The 24,818-nt window shown below is 51.9% G+C and overlaps 1 protein-coding gene across 1 annotated transcript; it reads right to left on the reverse strand.

Moving 5' to 3' along the window:
• Positions 1–3,518: 3,518 nt before the first annotated feature.
• IGFBP5 (insulin like growth factor binding protein 5) lies at positions 3,519–23,636 on the reverse strand. Its single transcript, XM_079782613.1, has 4 exons — positions 22,547–23,636; positions 10,232–10,467; positions 9,485–9,604; positions 3,519–8,135 (listed from the first exon to the last, which is right to left on the reverse strand). The coding sequence occupies exons 1-4, from the start codon at positions 22,878–22,880 to the stop codon at positions 8,004–8,006; spliced, it is 822 nt and encodes a 273-aa protein (XP_079638739.1). The 5' UTR covers positions 22,881–23,636; the 3' UTR covers positions 3,519–8,003.
• Between the last annotated feature and the right edge of the window lie 1,182 nt (positions 23,637–24,818).

The raw sequence follows: 24,818 nt of genomic DNA on the forward strand, positions 1-24,818 counted from the left end.
AGGTTTCCTGGATGATTCTAATGCATAGCCAGGGATGAGGCAAGAAAAATGCTGTGTCAGGAGGCCTGGGTTTGAATCCAGTCGCATTGCTATCATGCCACTGCTCTGGAGCTACGTCACTTGCCTTCTCTGAGCCTGTTTTCTTCATCTCTCTAATGGGGACGATTTCCACCTCAAATAACAGAGTGGAGTCAATGTGAGATGGTGGATGCGATCGTGCTTTGAAAACTATAGAACTGTATGAAATGGGAAGGATATCATGGGATTATTGCTGGGGTCAGCCCTCGTGTCAGCCCCTATGCCCCATGGTTGCTGGCTTGCTTGGGTCATTTCTGGAACATTTTTGTGAAATGCTCCTGAGGATGCCACAATCTTCTGCCAAGTTCCATGTCACTTGCCACAGTCTCCTTGTTTGTGCTCTAAATCCTCTGAAGAGGTGGATTTGGGGGTGGGGGGCTGGGGGGTGGGGGTGAGCAGCACCACCACTGTGTCTGTAGCTACCAGAACCACACCGATGTATAAATGACCTAGAAACCTTGGCAGAGGGAAGGCACAGTTGCGCCCATGTATGAAGATGGTTGGCTGGGCAGGGATCTTGGAGATGTCAAGCTATTGCTCACTTTCCAGAACCAGCCTCCTTGTTAAAGTTTAAAAACCTGGCAGTGGAGAGATACTGGGGTTATACTGTCACTGTGTGGTGGAACAGGAAACTGCAGTTGACTACAGGGCCTCCAAGTTTATTTTGCTTAAGAGGTGGTCCCAGGAGTCCACAATGAGTTAACTGGGAATGCTTGTTACACTTGGGGGATCAAATAACTTATTCCAGAGCTAGAACCTTAGGAAGGGACCTGGAAATATGCATTAAAACATGCCTCCTGGGCTATTCTAATTTGTAGAATCACCTGATTTCTAGGTGACCTGATTTGTAGGATTCAGGATAAAATGAAAATACAGAGCCCCTGCTTCAGAAATTAAGAATTTCAAGACAGCAGCAGCAGAGCACTAAGCCAAGCACGGGGCCCTGCGTGACGACATAGGTTACACGCCCACAAAGCAGGCCCCGAGCTTGTGCCTCTGAATTTGCAGAATCACCCTGCCGTGACCACATCTGCCAGGTGTGTCTTGAATACTAGCTACATGTGATGTGGTAGTTGAGAGCATGGGCTTGGAGGGGAGGCAGCCGTTGAGCTGAATTTGAACTCTCCTACTTATGGCTTATGTGACTGTGGACACCTTTCTGACCTCTGGACCTCATTTATTTCATCTTCAAGTAAGCTTACAGGATGCGCTCAATTTGGGCATGTTGAATTCAAGTTGCCTGGGGGATTTTGGGTGGAGAAGATACCCATGACTTTCCCTCATCCTCATCTCAACATCCAATTCACGAACAAGTCCCATTGATTCTAGCTCCAAGACATTTTCATATCCACCCTCTTCTCGCCCCCTCCTCTGTCACCTGTAGAGAGAGAGGGGGAATGGTTTATGGAGGAGGTGGAGGAGCAGCAGGTGGGGGGAGCAGGAAGGGAGCTGTCCTTGGAAACAGGGGACTGATTGGGGAGGGAAGAAGAACATCATGGCGCTTTTGTGGCTAACTCTGTAGGATTTGAGATGGGAAGATGAGGACGGTCTCATAAGCGGTGTTGGTTTTCTCGGACAGGGAGAAGGCAGTATGGGGAGAAGCGTGCCAGTGTGCTTAGACCTAAGGGGAACGTGGGAGGGAGACAACTCAGGTAGGAGTCCCTAATGGGTTCCCCAGGCAGGATTGGGAGCTCACAGGATGGTGGGACTTTCTCCCTCAGGGCTCAGCAGTCTGTGCAGGAGTGAGGAGATTGGCTGGTGAGGTTTCTCCAGGGCAGGTGAGACCCCCCCTCCCCCCACAAGTCGGAGCTGCCAGTGGAACCACAGGCTCCAGGGTCCTCAGAGGAGGAAGCAGAGCCAGATGGTCGATGGATCAAGCAAGCAAACAAACAAACAAACAAAAACACAGACCAGAGTTTCCATCGTCCCTTAAGTAAAATGCTAACACTGCCTCCTTGCCCCCCGCCCCCCATTCCTCTCACCGTAATAGTAGAATATGATTGGAATGGGAGGGTGGGCTTTTCAGATTTTTCCATGTGGAACACTTTAGGTGTTGAGGCTCAGAGTGTGGTTTCAGTGGGTGGAGGGGAGACCTGGTAGAGTTGAGGAGTGAAATAGAACTATGTTTCCAGAAATGTTCTATTATAGACACGAGACTCCAGCCCAATCTTACTGGATCGTAGGACCCCGGGTGGATGTGTGATCACTAAGGTGCTGTGTGGGTTGTCCAGGGTGGGGGTGGGAGAAGGGGTGGCAGCTGGGAGCCAGAACTCTAGGAATTCCTAGATGAGGGTCTAAGGGGAGGGAAGTGGCGGGTTGGGGGGGAGGGGCGGGCACAGACACAGCAATTGAAGAAGAGTCCTGCCCACGCCCCCTTCAGGCAGAATGTGGGTGACAGCAGGGTGAGCAGCTGCTGGTGGAGAGGCCAGGAGACAGTCCCAGGGCAGGTCCTGTGGGGTGACCCAGTCCAGCATGGCCTTCCTGTACCTTACTCTTCCTGTCCCCACCATGGGTCAACACCCATGCAAAGGAAAGTGGGCCGGGCACCTGCCCCTCTCCGCCTCCCAGCCCAGCTTTCACACTCTCAGCTTTGCCTTCACTGCTGGGCCTTGGCTGAAGACGGCACGTTTGCAAAGCTGTGTGTGGGGTGGAGAGGTCTCAGGGACACAGCGACCCTTGGGAAAGAGTGGGCCCAATGACCAGCAACTCCCTGGTCAGGCAGGGGCACTCCCAGTTAGTTCACTTGACATGTGATTCGCAAGGGGCAGGGCACAGGGTTCGGGTGGGGCGGAGTGGAGATGCCATGGACGGGGAGGCCCCTGTAGGGGGTGGTCAGGGACACCCACAGAAGTGTGCTGCTACGGGCTCCACTAAGGAAGAGGGGACCTGGGGCTGGGAGAAGAGCCGGGAGGAGAGGGGTCTGGGGGGAACCACAGCAGGGTGCCTGTGGCAGCAGGACAGGTGGAAACGTTGCTCTTTAAGCCCCTGAGAGGCTGAAATCAGTCACCAGCCATTTCATAGCTTCTCTCTCCACTGGGCAGAAACAGCAGTGGGCTGGGGAGGAGCGGGAGGTGGGATTTGCCTTGGACAGACGTTCCCAGGAGTAAGTGACTGAGGAACATTCTAGAAACGCCTTCCTTAAAATCCTCTCCAAAGAGAAGAGGCTCATCATTTGCTTACGGATAGATTAAGGCCACTTTATTTAATAGCAGGGGCTGAGATGAAATGATAAGAATATCATAGTAATAACAGTAGCTGAACATGCATTGATATTTGGTATGCATGAACTCATTGAGACAGATTTGGAGGGATGGAGAAGGGGGCCCCCGAGTTCTGGATGGGCCTGGGGTCCCCTGGGTCCTGCCTCTGCCTGGTCGTTTGTCCTTCCCTCTGGATGTGGCCCGAGGAGAGTCCTGGGACCCGGAGGAAGCTGACGCAGGCTAACTGAATGCATCACTTTATTAAATAAATGCTTCGTCACGACAAACGACAAAGATCAGGAGTAACATAAATTATAAGATGAATAAATAGTATACAGCAATCTTCACCTTTTTAAGAAAACGTGAGATCCTCTGTTGTGTTTTTTTTTTCTCATTTTTATTTCCTTAGGTACAAAATGCTAAACAGGAGGTGAGTTCTTCCACATTCAGGCAAATTATTTTTCCTGCATTTTTTTTTCACCATGAACTGGTTTTGTTTGTTGGTTCGTTTATCCATCCTTTTCACCAGTAAAGATTATGAGCATTTGTTTTCTTTTAAAAAAGTTGAAGACAAAAAAATAGGAGAAAATAGAGCTATGGTATGTATGTATGTATGTATGTATGTATGTAAAACTATCGAGAACTACAGTAATATGTGCTGTGGTTACTGCTGTCTAATAAAAACCGAAAAACCAAAAACCAAAAACACAAACCGGTAGGCAACTCGGAATCTGAAGGATCTTGTCTGACAACTGTCTATCCGTGTGGGCTACTGTGTGACGGCGCTGGTGGCGGCAGGTGGGACTCAGGCTGGTGTCCGGGGACCAGAGGAGTGGAGTGAACTCGCCCTCCCACCTCCCCTTCCCCATCCAGAAGGAGCTGAAGAGAGGAGGCCAGAGTCCGTGGAGATGGCTAAGCCATGTACTCCGCTAGGAAACCAAGGAAGTATGTTTCAAAAAAGACACAAAAACCTAAGAGAAAAACGAAGTGGAGAAAAGTGCAAAATACGTCTTGCACTTTAGTGGTTTCAAAAATAAAGACAGTACAACGCCCAGGTTGCTGGCAGGTCAAACCCTGTTCCCTTAGTCCCACCACTTCTTAAAACGTAGCCTCCTTTCTCTTGGAAGCCACAAAAGTCCTCTCTGAGAGCAGAGGGTCCTGCCTCTCCTTGGCCCACTCCTCTCTGAACCCCCATGCTGAGCTGGAGCCCTCTGGGGGCTGAGAGATCATTGCCTCCTCATGAGGGGGCCTGGCGGTTGCCATGGCAGCTGCGTGGCTGCTGGAGAGTTAAGTGGTGGAAGAAGAGAGCGCGTGATGTACATGGCCCACCTCTCCCAGACCCCAGAGGAGGCTGACCCTTGCAGGGGTACAGTGGAGACCACCAAAGTGGTGATGGGGACATGGGCGAGGGGAGAGGTTGGGGGACCCCACAGCCTCCGGGCCTCCCTTCCTCCCCGGGTAAGGGTTGAAGTCTCCGGGCCTGTCCAGGCCTGGCTGTCTGAGAAACTTCCTCCCCAGATGCCCTTCCTTGCCAGGGTAGGGAGGGCTCTGGGGGAAGGAGGATCAGTCCTGGCTAGGCCTCCCTCCATTGGGACATCACATATGGTCTACACTGCTGGAGTGAGGCATGAGTCAAAAGGGAGCTGGGATGAGACCTCCTGATGGGGAAGGTCAACACTTAGACTTGAGGCCATTGAGAAGCTGGAGCTTCAGGCCGCCAGGAGAGCACTCAGAGGCCTAGGCAGCCTGGGGTCAAGGAGAAGCCTGTGGCTGGCAGCGCTCCACATCTGCCTTCCCTCCCACCTGCCGCGGGACAGCACCATCGTCCCCAGTGACTCTCTCCCGTGGTCTCTCCATACTGGGCTCAAGCCGGACCTCCCCTGGGAGAGGCTAAGTTCCATCCATCAAGAAGGTCCAGGGTCCTCTACGGATTGACTAGCATCACTCCCTGCAAACACTGGGGACTCACAGGTGTGTAGTCGTCATGAACGTTGGAGACCTGAAGAGACTGGTGAAGTTGAGCCAGGCCATCGTCCCCACTTTGGGCTGACAGCAAAGAGCTGATGTCAGGAGCCCATTCAAAGTCCAGTAAACAGTGGTGTGGGGTGGGGCGGGGGAGAGCCCCTCTCAGGAACCAGGTCCAGGCCTAGGGAGGGGTGGGAGTAGGGCATGCAGTTCCTGGTTCAGTCTTTTCTTAGGGGGAATGGCACCCCAGTATCCACTTGGCAGAACCCAGTTAGATGACTGCTCAAGATCCAAAGGAAGGATGGGCAGGAAGAAGAGGGAGGTGGGGAAGGTTCAGGATACTGGCCTACAGCATAGAAATGTGAGTCAGGGTTCAGGGACAGTGGCACAGGGAGATGGGGTATGCTGACACAGCAGGTCAAGTAAGTCCTTGCAGCTGCCATTCCCGTCAGGCCCTTTGTCCTATGAAGATCGACCATCTCTCCCATCTCCAGCCAACTGTCCTGTCCTGGGGAGCAGGAGACATCCCCCACGTTGCACAGCTGCAAGTTTTCCGCTAGCTGGACTAGATTGGCTTCTTTGCTTTTCCTCTTCATTGCCCCACGTTCGGTGTTGGAGTGTCTCCACGGTGTCATGGCATCGGGAAAGAATGGAGAGGGCTGTGCTCACAGTGAGAAAAGGTGTCCTTGCCATTGTCCAAACCCCCTTTTTTGGCAGGCTAGCTCCAGCCGCAGGGGACAGCCCCCAGACCACCCACTTGTTGAGGAAGTCAGTGGAGAATGGGAGTGTCCTTGGTTCAGAATGTGGCTGCCAAGTGACAGCACCCCAAGCATCCATTCCCTTGCTGTCCTAGGCCTTTCTTCCATCCTCACCCCAGGGAGGAAGCTGAACTGGCCAGAGTGAATGAAAACTCTCTGGCCTCAGTCCCTCACTGCTGGGTGAAGATGGGCATCTGAGCAGTAAGTCTTGTCCCTTCCAAACATGGCCAGTCTCTACTGCTCCTTGCTGTGGTCTAGCTGCTAAGTCTAGAACCCTAAGGTTACCCACCTTCCCTGGCTCTAAGGCCGAGAGTTAGTTCATTTCTCATTTGTAACCTGTACCCCATCTTCCTCTTGAATCCCAGAGGGCTTATTGGGTGGGGAGCCAGGGGAGTTTCTCTGGCTTTGTCTCCTTTTCTGTTGCTTTGCTTCAAAGCTAGAATGGGGCCATCAGCCCCTTTCCCTTCACTCCATCTATCTGGCCTGAACAATCACTTTACAAACTTCCCTGTATTGAAACTTGTTCACCTCCACATCCCTCTTTGTCATCTCTCATTTCGATCTCTCTCCTGCTCTGTCAGCATGAAGAGTGAGAGAGGCTTTCAAAATGCAGGCTCTGCCCAGATGAAATGGAAAGGCCCGGTGGGACCAGTAGGTCAAACTTGGGCCTGTTGGGCTTGCTCAGTGTGCGGTTGGAGATGGTTACTTCTGGAGGGTGTGAGGAGCATGGTGGGTGCACACAGAGTGCTCTCATCCACCTGGCTGAGTGGTACGTATAAAGACGTGTGCACATGGGAAATCATGAAAAAAATCCAACACTGTGTCCCACAAAAAGTTGAGTTTGCTGCTCATGGGAGGCAGACAAGACTGGTATTATGGGTCGTGTTAGAAGAATATGAGTTGTCTTGGTTTTCCCAGAATGAGGAAGCTCCTCAATGCCCCCATAGAAACTATTTGAAAAGTTAATAATACAAATTTTTGAAAGAAAGGAAGGAAGGAAAAAAAAACAAGAAAGAAAGTAGATTTATATGCCTATATATGACTACATGGAGCCTTGTAGATAAATACAAGCCCACTTTTTTTTCAGCCTATCCTCCCCCACAGAGGCTGTGCTAGTTGTGAATCAAATACATTGAGGGGCTGAAACCACATGCTTCAGCTCGGAGTTCTGGTCAACCGGGAGGAACAAGTCTTCCCACTGTTGAGTGTGTATTAATTTCCAAAAGTTTGCACAGGGAAATGTGCACACATATGTAATTCTTATGTATCTGCTTAGGAAAGTCTATCTATCTAATATCACTCAGTTTTTAATTTGTTTTGTTTTGAGGGGAGTGGAATGCATTTTAGCTTTTATAAATTTGGGGGGGAGAGAACACCTAGTGGGGTAAGCAGAGGAAGGAGAGTTCAAGCCGCCCACATTGCTGGTTGCAGGAGGAGCTAGACCCAGGAGAGGCGCTGACACCTTTTCTCTTTGCCTTGCTCTCTCTGTGACCAATCCAACCTGGGAAAGCTCCAAGTGTGTCATCAAATACTACATCTTGGGCCAAAACTCTAGCGCCCAAATGTCTCCCCAGCTCAGGCCAGGGTTGCACATGAAAGGTGGGGGCAGCCGTGAGGCCTGGGATCTTTCCTTCCTGCCCACATTCTCCCTTCCTTTCCCAACTCTGTTCATCTTACTCCCTCTTGTACACATATGCCTTCTTCCCTTCTCTTCCTCTTGTTCTTCCTCTCTTCCCTATTCATTCAACTTGCCTCAAAAAGAAAACCATTTAAAAGGGGGAGGGGGGATCTCCTTAACTTTTTTCATCTCCATTGTTGCCATTTTCAAAGTTGAGACCTTGCTAGAGATTCTGAGGTCCTCAGTTTCCTCAATTAGATAGATATATGTATGTTTTCCCCTTAAATGAGATGAAATGAGTGGCGTCTTGGGGTGGAGGGAGGCATTGGCTGGAGTTGGGGCTGGGGGTGGGGTGGGGTGAGGGGAAGAGGAGGAGGGGACGCATCACTCAACATTGCTGCTGTCGAAGGTGTGGCACTGGAAGTCCCCCTCGACATACTCCATGCTTGGCAGCTTCATCCCGTACTTGTCCACGCACCAGCAGATGCCACGTTTGCGGCCACGGGAAGGCTTGCACTGGGGGTGCGGACAGGGAAAGGCAGTGAGGATGGCTGTGCCTGCAGGAGGCTGCACCCTCGCCTGGCCCTTCGTCTTCCCGCCCCAAGACAGACTTTCACCCCCAGAGAGTTGAGGGGGGCTGTACCCCTGCCCGGGGAGGGTCTGGAAAAATGATAGGTTAGGCAGTCTGACCTTGGCTACCCCCTATAAACACGTTTTATGTGACCCTTTCAGGATCCTCCAACTTGGTATTCTCCAGAGAGCTACATGGACTGATGATCTGATACTGATGATGATGATAATTAATAATAATGATAATGTTAATAGGTATCACTTCTGCAGGTTTTTAATCATGTACCAGCACTGCTATTTAACACTTACTACATAGCAGGTACTATTCTAAGTGCTTTACAGAGATTAATCCATTATTCCTCATAATTGTGTGAAAACAATAAGCACAACTATTCTCCATTTACGTGAAGAATTGGAGGCAGAGATTTAAAAAAATAACTGGAGTAAGAGGACACAGTTAGTGAGTGGGAGAGCCAAGAACGGACCCAAGGCTGCCTGGCCCCTGACCCCTCACTTAGATGAGGGTATGCTTAGAGCATCAGTGTCACATGGGAGGGAACTTGTTAGAAAAGCAAAGTTCTCAGAGTCTCTCCAGACCCGCTCGCTGATCAGACACTGGAGAGGGGGGGGGGGGGTGTCACTCATTAGTGTTTTATCAAACCTGCCCCGTGATGCTGATGCCCAAGGAAGGCTGAACACCATTGCCTTAAGGGAATGGGGACCCAATTCGATACGCTAAGCACCACTGGTTAGCCAACAGTGGGGCAGTTCAAAGGGTAGCCTGGCTATGAAGGGGACACGCAGTGATTTTATGTGGTACATGGTGAAAATATGCTTTAAAGTCATATGTATGCATATATCTATGTGTATGTATCAGAAAATAACATACAACATGGGATGAGACACAGTGATATCAAGTTTTCTTTTAAAATCCATGTAGCCCTGGCTGGGTAGCTCAGTTGGTTAGAGCATCATCCCAGGGTTTGATCCCCAGTCAGGGCACAATATAAGAATCAACCAATGGATGCATAAGTAAGTGAAACAACATAGCATTGTTACTCTTTCTCTCTCTCTCTCCCCTCCTAATAAAATTCATGTAAATAAAGTGAATCATTAAAAGTTAAGTAGATTGTAGCACAGGGAGGAATGGGAAAATCACATTTGTGTTATGGATGTTTCAGGTTCGAAAAAGACTATTGTTAAAGACGTACATTTTAGGCATTTAGAGGTAGAGGTTTCCTGGTGAGTGTCTTTTTAGGAGCCCTTTGAACTTGGGGGCATGGGACGGGGCATACCTGCTTTCTCTTGTAGAATCCCTTGCGGTCACAGTTGGGCAGGTACACGGCACGGGGCACCATCCGAGGGCTGGCTTTGAGCTCCTGCAGGGAAGCCTCCATGTGTCTGCGGCAGGGGCCCTGTGTGCGGATAGGAGGGATGAGAGGCATGGCAGGACCAGGTGGAAACCACCTACATGTGCAGAACACGTGGCCCGGGTGGCCAGGGAGGGCGGGAACAAAGGTTCTGTGGGGAAAGCCACCACCTTTTGTTCCAATTAGCTGCTACCAAAGACCTTTCCTCCTCCCACCTGTTAAGCACCGGGTGTATAAAGTGTGCAAAACCTGCATTTGACCAGGCACAGAGGCACACTGTCCCATCTGTTCCCGGCTCCCCACCCTCAGCTCTTCCATGCCTCTGAGTGGTTATGTCCGGAGGTGGTCCTCTGTGGATGCTCTAGGAGAATGGCCAGCATCTGCCTAGGTGAGGACACAGCCCCCGGCCGTTCACACTCCTGGCACTTGCTCTGTGGTCGCTGTGGCCGGCTGGCACTTTCCCGGCGTACTGCCTCTACGCCTGCTCACTCAGACAAACCCTGGGTCCTGATAAACGTAAGCTCTAAAAGCTCTCTGCTGTAAGTGGCAGGTCCTTCACTAGGTTTAGCATCTCCTGCTGCCACGAATGCTCACTTAGACGCAAGTCAGGGCGGTGGCAGAGGCTGCGGGGCGGGGATGCCGACGAAATCGTGGGGGATCCTTAAGACTCACCTGTTCGGATTCCTGTCTCAGCTCAGGGGCAGCGTTGGCCCGGGTCTGAGCGGTGTTCTCAGCTCCCCCCACAAACTTGGCCTGGGTCAGCTTCTTTCTGCGGTCCTTCTTCACGGCCTCGGCCTTCAGCTCGGAGATGCGGGAGTGTTTGGGACTGGGACGGAAGACCTTGGGGGCGTAGGTCTCCTCAGCCCCCTCAGCGGTGGTTGGGTCCTCGTGCTCCTGGGATTCTCGGTCTGCAGGGAGAAGGAAGCAGAGGGTCAACCTCTGGGGCTGAGACACAGATGTGCAGAGCCCAAGACTCTGAAGCTGGTTCAGAGAGAAGGAGTCTCTGCCCTCCTGGAGCCTAAATGAGAACCAGGGCGTAAGAGTCAGCACTCATGTACGTGGAGGGGCGTTGCTGGCAGGACTGGAGTCCCATAGCACGAATCTAGGAAGACTTCATGGAGTTGGGGGGGGGGTGTTGAAAAAGTCAAGCTGATAAGCGAGGGAAGTTTGACAGGAGGGAGAGGACATTCGGGGGGCAGGAAAGAGGAAGGGGAGGGAAGTGGCCTTTGGGAAGGCTCAGTCCTGGTCAGGGGCTTGCATATGGGACTAAGTAGATGGTGCGGTGGCTAGAGGTGTGGCTTTGATGTAAGAGCACAACCTGGAGATCTTGGCTGTCGGAGGAAATAGGAAGCAACCAGGGTGTGGACAAGAAAGGCCACGTGTAACTTCCTGTGGGGTCTTTATGCTTTCAGAGCTGCTGGACTTGAGCTGCTTGGATTTGGGGAACTGGGGGCAGGAGGGTCCTGGGGGTCTGTACTAGCAGGAGAAGGGGACCTGGGAAGCCAGAGATATGGGGCTTGGAGGGGAATAGTGGGTCGGGGGGCGGGGGGGTGACGCAGAACCCTGAGGTCTCCCTCCATGCACTGGCTCAGAGCTGGCTCTGTGCTCTGGGCCCTGGATGGGCTGGAACATAACATAGCTCCAGGCCAAGAGAGGCCGACAGCTGGCTGGGCTGGCACAGTTATATATAGGGGTGACTTGGTGACAGTCTATACTTAGCTGACTTATGACCTTTAAAGAAGTAGGACTTTGTTCATTTATTTGTTGACCTGTTAATTCCTCCCCCCGCCTGCCCCCAGCCTTTTCTGGGTCCACAGATTTCCATTTAATTCTTATCTCACAGGCACCCTCCTCTGGGTCCCCGTTTCTCCTCTCAGTTCCTTAGCCCCACCAGCCTATGCAGACCCGGGGGGGGGGGGAGGGGTAGGATGTGGCCAGGAGGCCCGGTGCAGGGGGGCCCTATCTTCATTGCCCTCTTTTCAAATTAAAAAAACACACACAAAGGGCTTTGAGGTGACCCTAAATGACTCAACTGGGGTGTAGGAAAATCCTATTACCAACCCACTTAAGGGCAAGGCACTGTGATGGAAAATAGGAGAGGAATCCGAGCAGGTGGGATGAGGGGAGGTGTTGGGGGAGAAAAGATGGGCGAGAAGGCACTGTTTGTGTCCCCAGGGCAGGAGCTCTCAGCCTAGGGGAAGTTACAGGTGTGTGTTAAGAAAGGCATTTGAGGACCCGGCCAAACTTGGTCAGGATGGCAGGTGGCCGGAAGCACCTAGGCACCTGTTTGCAGTTGGCTCAGATTTGTCACATTTCATTGGACAGGTATCCTGTCCTAAAGGCCCTGGCAGGGAAGTTGCCCGCCTGGAGGAAGCCTCCGCAGGTTTGCAGGGCTCTGGGCGGTTAGCTGATTTGGGCTACTGCCCAGGAGAGGAAGAGGACGAGCAGAAAGCAAACAACAAAGACAGGGGCAGACTCTCCCTGAACCAAATTCAACACCAGGATCCCTGACCCCTACTTTTGGCCTTTCAGTCCGACTTCCCACCTTATCTTGACTCAGTGCTCGGACTCTACTGTATCCAAACCTGCTGTGATGATTCATCAACACATGATGCGCCGGGTTGGTGGAATGCAGCCTTCCAGGAATTAGCTGATAGAGTGATGCTCTGGGGTAAACCTACTTTTCTTGGCTGTGGGAAGAGCTAGAAAGGGGCGGGATGCAGGGAGGAGCACTGGTGGTTTGAAGGACTCTGTACAAATAGAAAGGCTAGGGCTCTCTTATCTAGTAACTAAGGCCCATGCCCGAGGCTCAGGTCTTAGGGAAAGGTGGGGTTGGGGGTGGGGGAAGAGGAAAAGCCTACTACGGCATGGATGGGTCTCTGAGCCAGTCTTACTGAGGGACCGGAGACACTTCCTTCAACCTCTCTGGGCAAAACTAAGCATTCCAATTTTCAAAACACATTTGACCACTGGGGTAGGGGAGAGGGCAAGAGATGTTGCCATTGAAAGGCTGGGGGCATTCTGGGGTGCGTGGCCATACCCCTTCTCCAATTAAGACTGTAACTAGATGAAGTGAGGGGAGGAGGGAGAGGGGGCTTGGTGTTGACCATGGGAGAGAGATGAGTGTTTCCTTCAGGGGCTGCTCCAGCCTGGCCTGGAGGACCAGCAAATCAGGGATACGTGTGGGATACCTGCAAAGCCAAGCTCAGGGGTCACCTCTCCAATGGGAGAGACCCCAGAAAGCTGCTCACCTCCAGGGGTTTGGACCAGCGCCTGGGATCCTCCCCACTGGCCATCTAGTCTCTTAGTCTTTTCTCTGAAAGTGTTCAAGTTGCTTTGGGCTAAGCAATGATGACACTGGAAAACAAACTGTAGATTCCTGCATCCACTTGAAGGAGCTCAAAACACTTTTGCAAAACCATTCCTCCCCAGGATGCCAGCTCTTTTGCTGCTCTGAAGGGCAGGCTTAGAGCTTTGATGTGCCTCCTGGTTTTTGGTGCCACTTAACCCCATGTGACCTATTACTTAGGCACCGGGAGAGCTGAGTATCACAGATACTCATCAAGGTCTTGTGGTCACCTGTAGGGTCCAGAGAGACAGTGGAAAGTTGGAGCGGAGCCAGGGCAGCACCAGGGAGATGAAAGGGCTGGAACGCAGACCCAGAGCTGGAATGCCAGAGCCTGCAGGCCCCACTCAGCTGCTTTGAGTCATAAATAGGCTTTTGATTTGGGAAGGGTTTAAGTCTGAGATAAAGCAGGAAGGCACAAGTAGACTGGCAGCTCCTGAGCTATTTCATCAAGAGAAAGCAGACTGAGGTTGTGGAAGGGATTTAGGTGAGATATAAGGAGGACTTCCTGGTGAGGTGGCCCTGTGCCTGAACAGCAAGGAACAGAAGAGGGCATTGGGTTCTGGGACCTGCTGGACAAACGTGCCAATACCTCCACATGGCCAGTAGGTGGCGACAGAGACTGAAGACCACACAGCATGCCTGGGTGCATCTGGAATTTGTGTGCCTGTTTCTCTGACAACCACCAAACCCTCTCCTTCTCTGTGTGTCTGAAGCATGTATTTAAAGAGTTAGGGAGATGGACAAGTGAGGACTGGAAAGGACTCACAGGGGAGGGTGGAGAAGGCAGGTGTGGGAACTGGACGGGGAGCAGGGCAAGACTCTATGTGCATAACCCTCAGCTGTTTCTTTCATCTGCAATTGAAAAATGATCAGAGGAAGAAGTGAAACATATCTGGGACCTCCCTTTCCATCTCTAGATGTCATTTCAAAAGGATTCTGCAGAGGATGGGAGATGTGGAATGCTCAGTATTATTTCATTCTCTCTTAGTTCCATGACCTTGCCGATGACAGAGCGAATGAGAGCTATCATATTGTCCTGATATTTACCTTTGGGGTGGGTTGCCAACCAACCAGCTCTCTGATAGCCCAGCCCCTGCCATGTTATGCTGGCCATTGCTGCCCATCCACACTGGTGCAGTAACATTCACTGAGGCACAGACGGGTACATGGGCCCTCCCTGTGCTCACATGAACACCTGTTTGAGGACTACACCGTTCTCATGTCCCAGCAAACAGACGGCGTCTGGGTGCAGGCGTGGCCGCTATGTACCCAGAGGCACCCTAGGGTGGGCAGATCTACTCACAGCACAGGTGCCCAAAGCATACTCCCCACCCAGGCTCCACCACTGTCTCCAGTATGCCCTCTTGCTGCCGCTGTTATCTGGTAGGGACAGGATGCTCTAGCAACATTGACAGGCATATGTTCTTAAGAAATGTTTTCATACCACCCCCTCCCTGGTTACAGAGATGGATGGTCCAGCTGGGGACTTGCTGCTCCCTGCAATCTGACCTCCCACCCTGGGGCTCTCAGTCCCTCCCTGGCATCATTAACAGCCTGCTCCCAGGCTGGTGGTAGTTCCCATTCTATCTTCACCTCATAATCTAACCTCAGAGAAAACTGGGTGGCCCAGACCTTGTGACTTTGTTTCGGAAACGGAAGAAACTGAGGCGTACTTGGAATTCACAGCTCAGGAGGAATGTAGGGCTTTGCCAGGCCACCTGGACCTGGAGAGAGGAAAGTCTCTTTCTCCAGCCAGAAGACAAGATGGGTTCGCCCAGAATCTCTCTATGAGGGATGAAAAGGGAGCCGGGTTTCCACTGGCTCTCATCCTGGCTCCCTCTGTGGAATTTAAACAATAATCTCAGGGCAGAGGCTCGTCATTTATCTTTGTCTCTCTGGCGAATGGTACTCCATAAATAATCTTTAAATGGAGAGATGCATCGATCTACGCAAGAGACAAAGTGAAGTGGGCCTAGAGGCCTTTCTGTCTGTAAGCTGGGGTACCTTAGAGCTCAGTGGATGCCCTGAGAGGCCATCTCACTGGGGCCACTGTCTTTAAGCACAGTAACTGCCACAGAGGGAGTGGGGGGGCAGAGCAATGAGCCTCACAGGCCAAGGACAGATGGAGGGGTCCCCTGGATTGGCGGGGCTTCTCTCTGGTCTCAGGCTTCGCTGTCCAATACAGTAGCCACTAGCCACATGTGGCTATTTAAATGAATAAATAGGAAATCAAATTACAAGGTCAACTCTTTAGTTGCTCTAGCCATATTTCAAGTACTCAATAGCCACACTTATCATTGCAGAAAATTCTACTGGACAGCTGGTCAGAGGGCACAGATCTATGGGTATGGCTAGATGCTCCACGTCCCCTCCCCACCCTGCCCTGTTTCCTAGCCAACTGCAGCCTCCTGCTCTTCGCTACGACCAAGGCTATAGGAAAATGATGGGTCTGCTGCTCACTGTTTAAAAAACCATAAGGCATGTCTCAGTCTCCGGAAGTCTGACTGTTTCCCAGCTGCAGATGCCAAATGGCTCAATTACACTGCATGTGCATGCCTCTGCACAGAGAGAAAGGGGACGGGGCGTGAGGGAGCGGCTGGGAGCCTTCCAGGGGAGCTGCAGCACACCCCCCTCCTGCCCATTCCACCTCTAACCAATGTCTGCCTTGTCCCAGTCCCTCTGGAAAGACACTGTTTTCTTTTCCTCTGTGGTCAGTCACAGACGTGTATGTTCTGGGCTCCTTTTAACGAGAATTATGAGCTGAGAAGGAAAAAAGCACTGACTTTCCAAGAGGAAAGCAAACCCAAACAACCTCCATCCTCAGGTGCCAGATGGGAGGAGCTGCAAGAGGATGCAGAGGGGAGTCCTGCTGACTTGGGGTGAATGGCAGCGGTGGGAACAGGTTCTGAGTCGATGACTGGACAGTGAGGGGCAAAAGGCTTGCCCTGCTGAGCTCCTTCCCAGCCCCCATCCCATTTCAGGCCAGGAGAACTAACGTGGTCAGGCACCTAAACCAACAGCAAAGTTGACCAGCGTGGGTGTGTCACATCTCTATCCTGCGAGGAGAAATAAGGACATCATATAGCAAAGCGGATAAACATAGCCAGACTACCCTTCCTTAACATCCAGCTACTCTTCTTGGGAGGAAGACGAGGCTGCTGCTGATAGTTCATAAGCCTCAGTGCAGATTTACTTTGATCACTCTTAGTCTCTTTCTCCCCTCTCTTTGCCTCGGTTTTCTTATCTGAGTTATGGGGAGGATGTCAACAGCCCCTTCTCCACAGGGCTGTTATGGGGAATAAGTGAGCTGGTATGTGCTAATTACCTCTCAGCACAGGTCTCTGTTGCCTCTCACTTCCCTAGTTCCAATCATCAGCTAAAAACTTGGTTGCTTGGCACCTGGCTGACTGGTACCTCCTTGTACACCACAAGCTCTAAGGCTCCCTGGATGCAGACCATTCTGCCAGAAAGTGATGGCTCTATCCTTGTCTCTGGGGAATCGATGGCCAACCCCAGGTGAGGGACTTGGCACAAGTGCTTCTGGGAACCAGTCCCCACACAGAGAACTCACCCTGGGAGTTCGTGCCTCTGTCTAATCCCATTCCTTCACACCGAACGAACTAAGGCACTGGATTTTCCCTACAGTGGAGAGAGAAAGGGTGGCCAACCACTCTCCACAGGGTAGAGGTGGCAGCTGTCAAGTTGGTGACACTTCCCCAGATCCAAAGGTGAGGTTGCACTCACATCCGGGGATCAGAGGAAAAAAAAAGGATCCTCTTCATTCCACGCCCCCCCGTCCCCTCCCCCGGGGCCAAGCCAGGATTCAGAACTCTAGTACACATTTCTTGATCCCTGGGAGACAGTTGGTAAGAAATGCACCTCTAACTAATTACGTACTAATGCACGACTCCCAAGATGAGTGTCTCCAGGCAGGTTTCTCTAGGGGCTGGAAGATGGAGCATGCTCAGTAGAAATGTCTATCTTTTCCCTACACACCCCACACCGGAAGGTAGTGGAAGGACTAGGTAGGGAGCAGCCTCTGAATGGAAGAATGGGAGATGAGGTGGGGGAGGAAGCTCCGGCTCATTTCTCTGACCTGGCAACACTCCCACTCATGACTCAGCATAGCCTATTCAGAACATTACAATTAGGCAGCCACATTCCCTGCATGACCTACATGACCAGAAGGGGGCGGCAGGGAGCAGGTAGTTTGAACTCTCCCTGGTCCCCCTGAGGAGAGAGGCTTTGGTATGAGTCAAACAAGGGAATCATTTCCTGTCCATTAATCAAAGCTCAGACTCTTTTCTTCTCTGACTCTTTGGGGGGGGAGGAGGAGCGTGTGGAGAGAGCAGTTCCCTCTCAGGTGCGGGAGGGGCTTGCTGGTGGCCACCTGTATCTACTCGAAAATTTGACAGATGTGGCTGGTATTATGTTTCAATCGAAAGTGCTGTTCTAAAGGGTCTGGAATGAGGGCCATCTTCGCTGTGGTCAGAGAGACATTGCAAGTGTGGTGGTACAATCCAGGTTCATAATACCTGGAGCCCACATTAAACATCTCTGCATGCCAGCAGAGGTCAGATGGGGCACCCTCAAGTTCTGAGCTCTTATTTCATCCTCACAACCTTCACTATGGGATGATGTCATCAGGTGATATTTGCCTAAGGCCTTATTGCAGGTTAGGCTGGGTCCAGGCAAGAGCCCTGGTGAGTGGTGAAGAAAGCCAGGGATAGCAAAACGGAACCCTAAAATCAATAGGGACGAGCTGAATTCTAGTCCTCCTTCTACTACTAACCCTGCATCTAATTTTGGGCAAGTGACTCCGCACACTGGGCCTTAGCATCCCCATCTGTAAAATGAGGGCCTTGACTTCAAGGATTGTGTGGGCTCCTTGAGCTTTAGCATTCTTTGGCTAATACCCAGATAATTCCTGGAGAGATGTTAGGACCTTGCTAAGCCAAGTGGTTAGGCAGGAAAGGGCACTTTGCCCCATATAGAGATTTCCACTCACTCCTTTGGATTTATATGAGAGAGAGAGAGAGAGAGAGAGAGAGAGAGAGAGAGAGAGAGAGAGAGAGAGACATTGTAACAGAAATCATGGAAAAAATGGAACTTAAAAAAATGTGGGGGATTCTCTGGATATAGAGGAAAGTGGAGTAGACACTTAGGACTGGCTTCCTTGTTTATTTACTTATTTATTTTCGCAGGTATCGGATTAATCGTTGTCTTGGAATACATATACAGCTGGCAATTTAAGGATGATCCTGGGGATTTGCAACTTTTGGACCAACTGTGGTAAAACTGCAAAACAAAAACTCCAACAAAACCCCTTCAGATTGCCTCCTTGTCTCTTACCACAGCCATTCCTTTTCCTGGTTGGTTCCTCCTTGGTACCTGGACCCTTTATGGTGTTCTTCCAGCTTCTGGATGCAGTGGGCCTGGCTTATGGTGATCCTTCTTTAAAGTTTTATTTTTCACACATTAAATAACTCAAAGTTTCAAAGGTATTGCTCAGGTACAAAGTAAAATCTTTAGACAAGAATCACCTTTTCTTCTCCGTAGCTCCTCCCTCCCCTATTAAAGGCACCAGGGCTTCTGTTGGGATTCCTACTCCCGCGCCCTTTGCTGTAACCCTCCCGGTAAGGTAACCTCCGGCTCCTGGGATCAGCCCCTTCTCCCCCTACAGCTGCAAGCCCACCTGCCGGCTCAAATCCAGCCCAAGCCCTGGGACTACCTCACAGCTGCTCTGACTTAAAACTCAAGCCCTTAGGGCAGTGGTATGCAAACCGCGGCTCTCGAGCCACATTCGGCTCTTTGGCCCCTTGAGTGTGGCTCTTCCACAAAATACCACGTACCCTAATTAAGTTAATAACAATGTACCTACCTATACAGTTTTAAAAATTTGGCTCTCAAAAGAAATTTCAATCGCTGTACTGTTGATATTTGGCTCTGTTGACTAATGAGTTTGCCGACCACTGCCTTAGGGGATGCCTTGGCCATTGGGGGATGGAGAATGGGAGGGGGGGAGTTGGAGGGAGGGACGTGGAAGGGAAAATTGAAATGGAAAGAAAATGTGGCTAACTGTGCTTGCTCCTCCAGCCAGCTGAGAGGGGTGGGGGTGAGGTGGGGGGAAGGTAAGAAAAGTCAAGTTAAAAGCAGCATCTCTCGTCTTCCCAACCCCATTTTCCTTGGCGCAGGGCACAGTCAGCCTCTCAAAGACTTGTTTCAAAGGGAGGCGGTGCGGGTGGGAAAGGAATCTGCCTCCTTCAGTTTTCCATGATCTTGTTCAACCCAGACACAAATTTGGCCACGAAACCTAACTCTGGAACTGGACTTCAGCATGGCATTTGGACCAGGTTTGGAGTGGAAGCTAGGGTGATGGAGGCCAAACCCCTAAAAGAAGCAAAGGCTTAATTCATTTTTATTGAGGTCCCCCCCCCCCCCCAGAAGCATATTTTCTTTCTTTCTCTCTTATTTCTCAATGACGGTACTGAAACCTAGAATCAACTTCTTCCCGAACACCCAATTTAATGTCTCCCTGGCACAGAAGAGATCTCCCAGACCAGGGCAAAGGTGCGTGCAGCCCTCCCGCCCACAAAGCCACAAGAGTCCTGCAAACAATGCCCCGGCAAAGCCCGGCCCTTGCTCGCCTCGATCCAGCTCACCGATATTATTGAGCTTGGCTCACCAAATAAATAACTCGTCTCCCGCCTCCCTCCAGCCTCAAACACTCTGCCCTCTTTTTTCTATATGTGTCTTTGCCCCTCAATTGGACGAAATAAAATGCAGGGCCCCGCGCGCTCCCAGCCCCGGGCTCGCGGGGGCCCACTCCCTCCCGGTTGCACAGCAACGCGCGCAGCAAACACTAGTTCTCAGCCAGCCCGGCCGCCCGCCCTCCGCCCTCCGCTCCTCCTCCCAGAGCTCTGGCCGCCGGCCAGCTCGCCCTCCTCAGCTCCCCATTACTAACTCAAAGACGCATTCTTTTGGAGGGATGGAAAAAAGGTATAGATCTATCTCTCTATATGCATATATGTTTTTGGTGTGTGTGTGTATGTATGTGTGATTATTTATATTTATATGGAAACCGCGGAAGGGAGGGGCGCACCCAAGTTCGCACTGCTGGTTTAGGGGTGGTGGTGTGGTAGTGTGTGTTGGGGAACAGGAATGGAATGGACACTTTTCTCCATCTCTCTGTTCATTTTCCACTCCTCAAGAAGTGCCTCGGTGTCATCTCCAACTTTTGGGGGATCCGCCCAACAGTTTACGAGCTGAAAAGCTATAGCCGGGAGCGCCCACTCCATTCCATCGGTCCTGGTAGAGTGCCCCCCGCCCCCCCTCCCCGCCTCAGCAACTGCAATCCATTAGGCACCTGCCTAAGGCGGGCTGGAGTCCGTGAGACACGCTGGGGCGGGGGAGAGGGCGGAGAGGCAGCTAGCATTGGCCCAGAGGTACCTTGAAGGTAGGAGTTGAGGAAGGGGATGCAGAGAAATCTAACGGGCATCTTGCTTGGGACTAAAGCTGGCCTCCCCCTTTCCTCCCCACCCCCCCCCCTCTCTCTCTCTCTCTGTGTGTGTGTGTGTGTGTAGTGGGTTGAACTGGAAAGTTGGATGCTCCTATTAGCTCTCTCAGCAATTGCGCGTCTACACCTCCCACATCACTACAACCACACTGTTGGGCAAATAAAAGTGGGGCCAGAACGTGGCTGAATGATACCTGGCATACTTTCGATGTTAACCAGGTTGTTAAGCAGAGCGCTCCCTTCCATGCCAGGAAGTAGATTCCTATCTCTTCCCCGTCTCTCCTCCACCCCAAGCATTTTAAAAATCTATATCCCCCACGATGAAGGCAGGTGGGACCGCCTTTTAAAAGTGGTTCTTAATAATAATAATAAAAAAAAAACCCCCACAAACTGGCCTGTGGGGCGTCCGGGTCTGCACGTTGCCTTCCGTCTCTTTTTTGCAGGCAGCAGTAGGGAGTGAGACTACCTCTTGCCAAGCTGGAGGGGCGGCTGCCTGTAAGGCAAAGCCTGCAGGGTTTTGGGGGATGCAGGCTGAACCTAGGGAAACTCTCCTGCCTCTTCTCAAGCACCGACGCACTTCTTTCCTATGTGACAGTGTCTGTAGTTTGCAGTTTAAGAAAACTCATGTTGGGGTGCTCACAGTGGAAGGGGATAGGAGGGGAGAAGGGCACTGTCCCAGGAAGTAACTACGCAGAATAAGCAATATTTAGCCAAATCTTAACCCCTTTTGTAGAGAATCAATAACCAGTGTGACGTCTCAGGATGCAGATTTTTGTGTACAGTTCATTAAAATATTTAAAAAAAACTTAAGTTCAGGTAGCTCTTTCCATAAAGAAACTCGAATCTAAAGGGAGCAGAACTGTTCTCATTAAACAAGTAGCTTAGTCAACCTTTTAAATCCTAGACTCCGGGCGCTAAGAACTTGGGGACAGGGCAGTCCGGGGGCGGGGCTACTTGGAGGCGGAGGGGAGCCAACGGGGCGTGGCCGTTCCAGTCTCCGCCCCCTTTATTTGGCCTTCCGTGATTCCAGGGCCCCTCATATTTACACCACACCCACTTGTGATCCAGTTGGAGAGGTGGGGCGGAGGGGATTGGTACTGACAGGGAAGTTATGAGTTCTGTTTCACATCCCCTCTTGCCTCCCAACTCCACCTTTCGTCCTAGGTAAAATCTGAATTGGGGCGGGGAAAAGTAATTAGATTTCGGGACCGACATCCAGCACAGGAACACCGCACCGTTGCTTCATACTCCTCCCGCCCCCCAGACCACCCGCCCCCCGCCGCTAGCCCACTGACCTCCCCGCCTCCGCCGTGCGTGCCTAAAGTAATCTTACCTTTCCTGGGAGGGAAAAAAGGTATTTTGCATTTTAATCTATTTACCAGCTATCGCAATCAATCATGTCGAGTCAAAAGTAATGGGTGTGCACGTGGGAGGGGATCACAGTCCTCACCCCAAAGGCATTAACTGCAAACGGTGCGAGCGTGTGCGCGCGTATGTGTGTGTGTGTGTGTGTGCGCGCGCGCACTCGTGCGTGTGCGTGTGTGTCGGGGTAGAAGGATAGACACGTCAGAAGGGACTGGTAGGGGGGCAGGGGCTGAGAGAAGGACAAAGGTAGAATGAGCACAGAACGCCTCTCTTTCCAGGTCCTCAGTTAAGGCAATATTTTAACAAAGAGATTTTTTTTTTCAAGTTCAGAAAAAACACACCCCAGAACGTGTTGGGTGGCTAGGAGGTGGTGGAGGAGGGAGTTGATAATGAAATATATACCCATTCAGACTGGAGACTCAGTACCTGGGGATTTGGACCTTGAGACCGAATAGGAGCTCAGAGTCAGTATTCAGGCGAGGGGGTGGGTGGGGTGGAGTAGGGTAGGAGCAGGGTGTGGAGCAAGAGCGAAGACCGCCTGAGGCTGGGATGGACAGCAGCCTGAGATAGCTGGATCAGTCAGGGCTCCAATTCCTAGGTGCAAAGACACCCCCCCCCCACCACCGCCCCCGCCCCGCCCTCCTCCCGGGCTGCGCCCCGGCTCTAAGCCACTTTCTGGGCAAAGCGCGCGTGGCCGGCCCGTCCCCTGTCCCCGCTCGTGCGCCGTGTAACTGGCTGGCACACTGAGCGCGCTCACCGATCTTGACTTGCTCGCGGTAGGTCTTTTCGTTCATGCAAACCCCGCGGCCATGCAGCAGGGCGTGCAGGGGTTTCTCCTCGTCCTGCCGGGGGAGGCAGCGCAGCCCCTGGGCGCAGCGCTCAGTGTAGACGCCGCACGACTGCCCCTCGGCCAGGGCGCAAGTCATGCAGCAGCCGCAGCCCGGCTCCTTGACCAGCTCGCAGCCCAGGGGGCTGGGGGGGCACATGGAGAGGGCTTTCTCATCGCAGGGCTCGCAGTGCACGAAGGAGCCCAGGCCCTGGGCCGGCCCCGCAAAAGCGGCCAACAGCAGTAGGACTGCGGTGAGCACCATCTTCCAGTCTCCCTTTACCTTGGGGCGGGGCAGGAGAGCGAGAGCGCAGGGAGAAAGGGGCTAGGAGGGCGCCGGGGAAATTTTAAAAAATTCGGGCAGGTAGAGCAGGTGCCCGCCCCCAGACAACTGCAAAATGTGGGGAGAGTGAGAGGGCTGGGGTGCCTGCAAGCAAGTCCCAGTTACAAGGATTCAAGACCTGCAACAGGTTGGGGGCAAAAGAGCAGCGCCAGGTGCACGCACCGGACAAACAGCTCCCAAGCCCGACCTGGTCAGAACTGCAGGGGGAAAAGCCAAAAACTGTTCGCCCCAAAGCAACCACCGGAATAAAGAGCTCGGAGGCTGTGGAGGAGACGGGGTGGAGTGGAGAAAAAGAGGTTTGTCTTCAAAAATGTTGTTTAAAATCTAAAGTACACCCTGCTCCTTTCTAACCTTCAGCTGCTAGCCGCGCGAGGCTGCCGCGGAACAGGTAGAAGGTGGCGGCTGCAGCCGCAAAGGCAGGGGAAAATATTGAAATCAAGAAAGAAAGAAAGAAAGGAAAAAATAAAAAAATAAAAAAAACCCTAACCCCTCTTTTCTCCCACTCTGCAACCACCTCTTCGAAATTCGCAGGTTCGGCGCGAATCCCGGAGAAGGGTGCAAACGGAGGAGAGGGAAATTAGAAGGAGCAAAAAAGAGGAAAAACCCCACACCGCTTTGCAGCTTTTCCTGGCTCTTTTACCCCCGCAGAAGTTTCCAAAGAGACTACCGACTCCGGTGGAGCAGGCGCTTTTAAATACACGGCCCTGGCTGCCAGCCAGTTTGTAGCTGCAATTTGAGCTCCCCAACACCCAACCCAGGCAAGGATGCCAAAGAGCTTTGCAGTACGAACTCACACGGAGTGGGGGTGGGGAGAGGCCTTCGAGACACACAGGGGCTCCCCTTCCCTGCACGAACAGCACCCTCCTCCCCCGGAATGTAAGAAAGGGGCACCGGGGACCAGACAGGGGCTGTGTGAGGGAGGAGGAGGTGGGGGGGGGGGGCGGTCGTGGGGATGAGAGTTCTTCTGTGCAAGGTGGACACAATGAGGAGTAACAGTCTCCCTTCGCCTCCTGCCCCTTAACTAGCCCAGGCCCAGGCTGGAGGAGAAGTTTTTTGTTTTGTTTTTTAAAATTTTTTATTAGCCAACTGGATATATACAGTGCCCAAGAAATTCTTCCCAAGCTTTGGTAAATGGCTGTCTGCTAGTGTTTAAGTTTGCTGGTGTCTAAGTTACCATGTAAGGTGTGTGCATGTGTGCGTGTGCGTGCATGCATGTGTGTGTGTGTGTGTGTGTGTGTGTGTGTGTGTGTGTGTGTTGGGGTTATTAATATAGGATAGTCAGTGATGGGTGGTGACCTGAATTAAAAAGAAAGAAAAAGAAGAAAAACTGGATTTCTCCCCTAAAAGCCTGGGGAAGGGGAATTTAATCAAGAGTTTCTGTTGTTGGTGGAGTGACTGTCTTCGGCCATATAGTCAAGCAAGCTGTGGCCACTTTCCTTCTGCTACATTGTTGGCCCAGGGAAGGTGTGTGTGTGTGTGTGTGTGTGTGTGTGTGTGTGTGTGTGTTGTGTGCACTTGCAGGGGCAGTCAGCCCACAGCAGTGAGTTACAGAGATTGGCACTTGGAGGAAACACTCAGTCTGAAAATCTTGCCTGGCGATCTAAAGTGTCCTGGGTGGGATGTTTAGAGGGAAGGCAGATTGGAATAATGCGTTCCCTCCACCTCTTTTTAAAGGGGCACTTCTATTGAGCAGGGTCACATCTTTGGAGGGGATGGGTGACAGTCCAGAAAGACACCCTGTCCTAAGGTTAATTAGCACACACATGAACGTCCCAAGAATATGAGCTGACAGGCCACAGGACTTACTCTGAAGAGATTCTGACCAGGAACATTATTATCCCATTTGAAACACCACATAAT

Source organism: Cnephaeus nilssonii (assembly GCF_951640355.1).
Source record: "Cnephaeus nilssonii genome assembly, chromosome: 10".
In the NCBI taxonomy this organism is placed as follows: Eukaryota; Metazoa; Chordata; class Mammalia; order Chiroptera; family Vespertilionidae; genus Cnephaeus; species Cnephaeus nilssonii.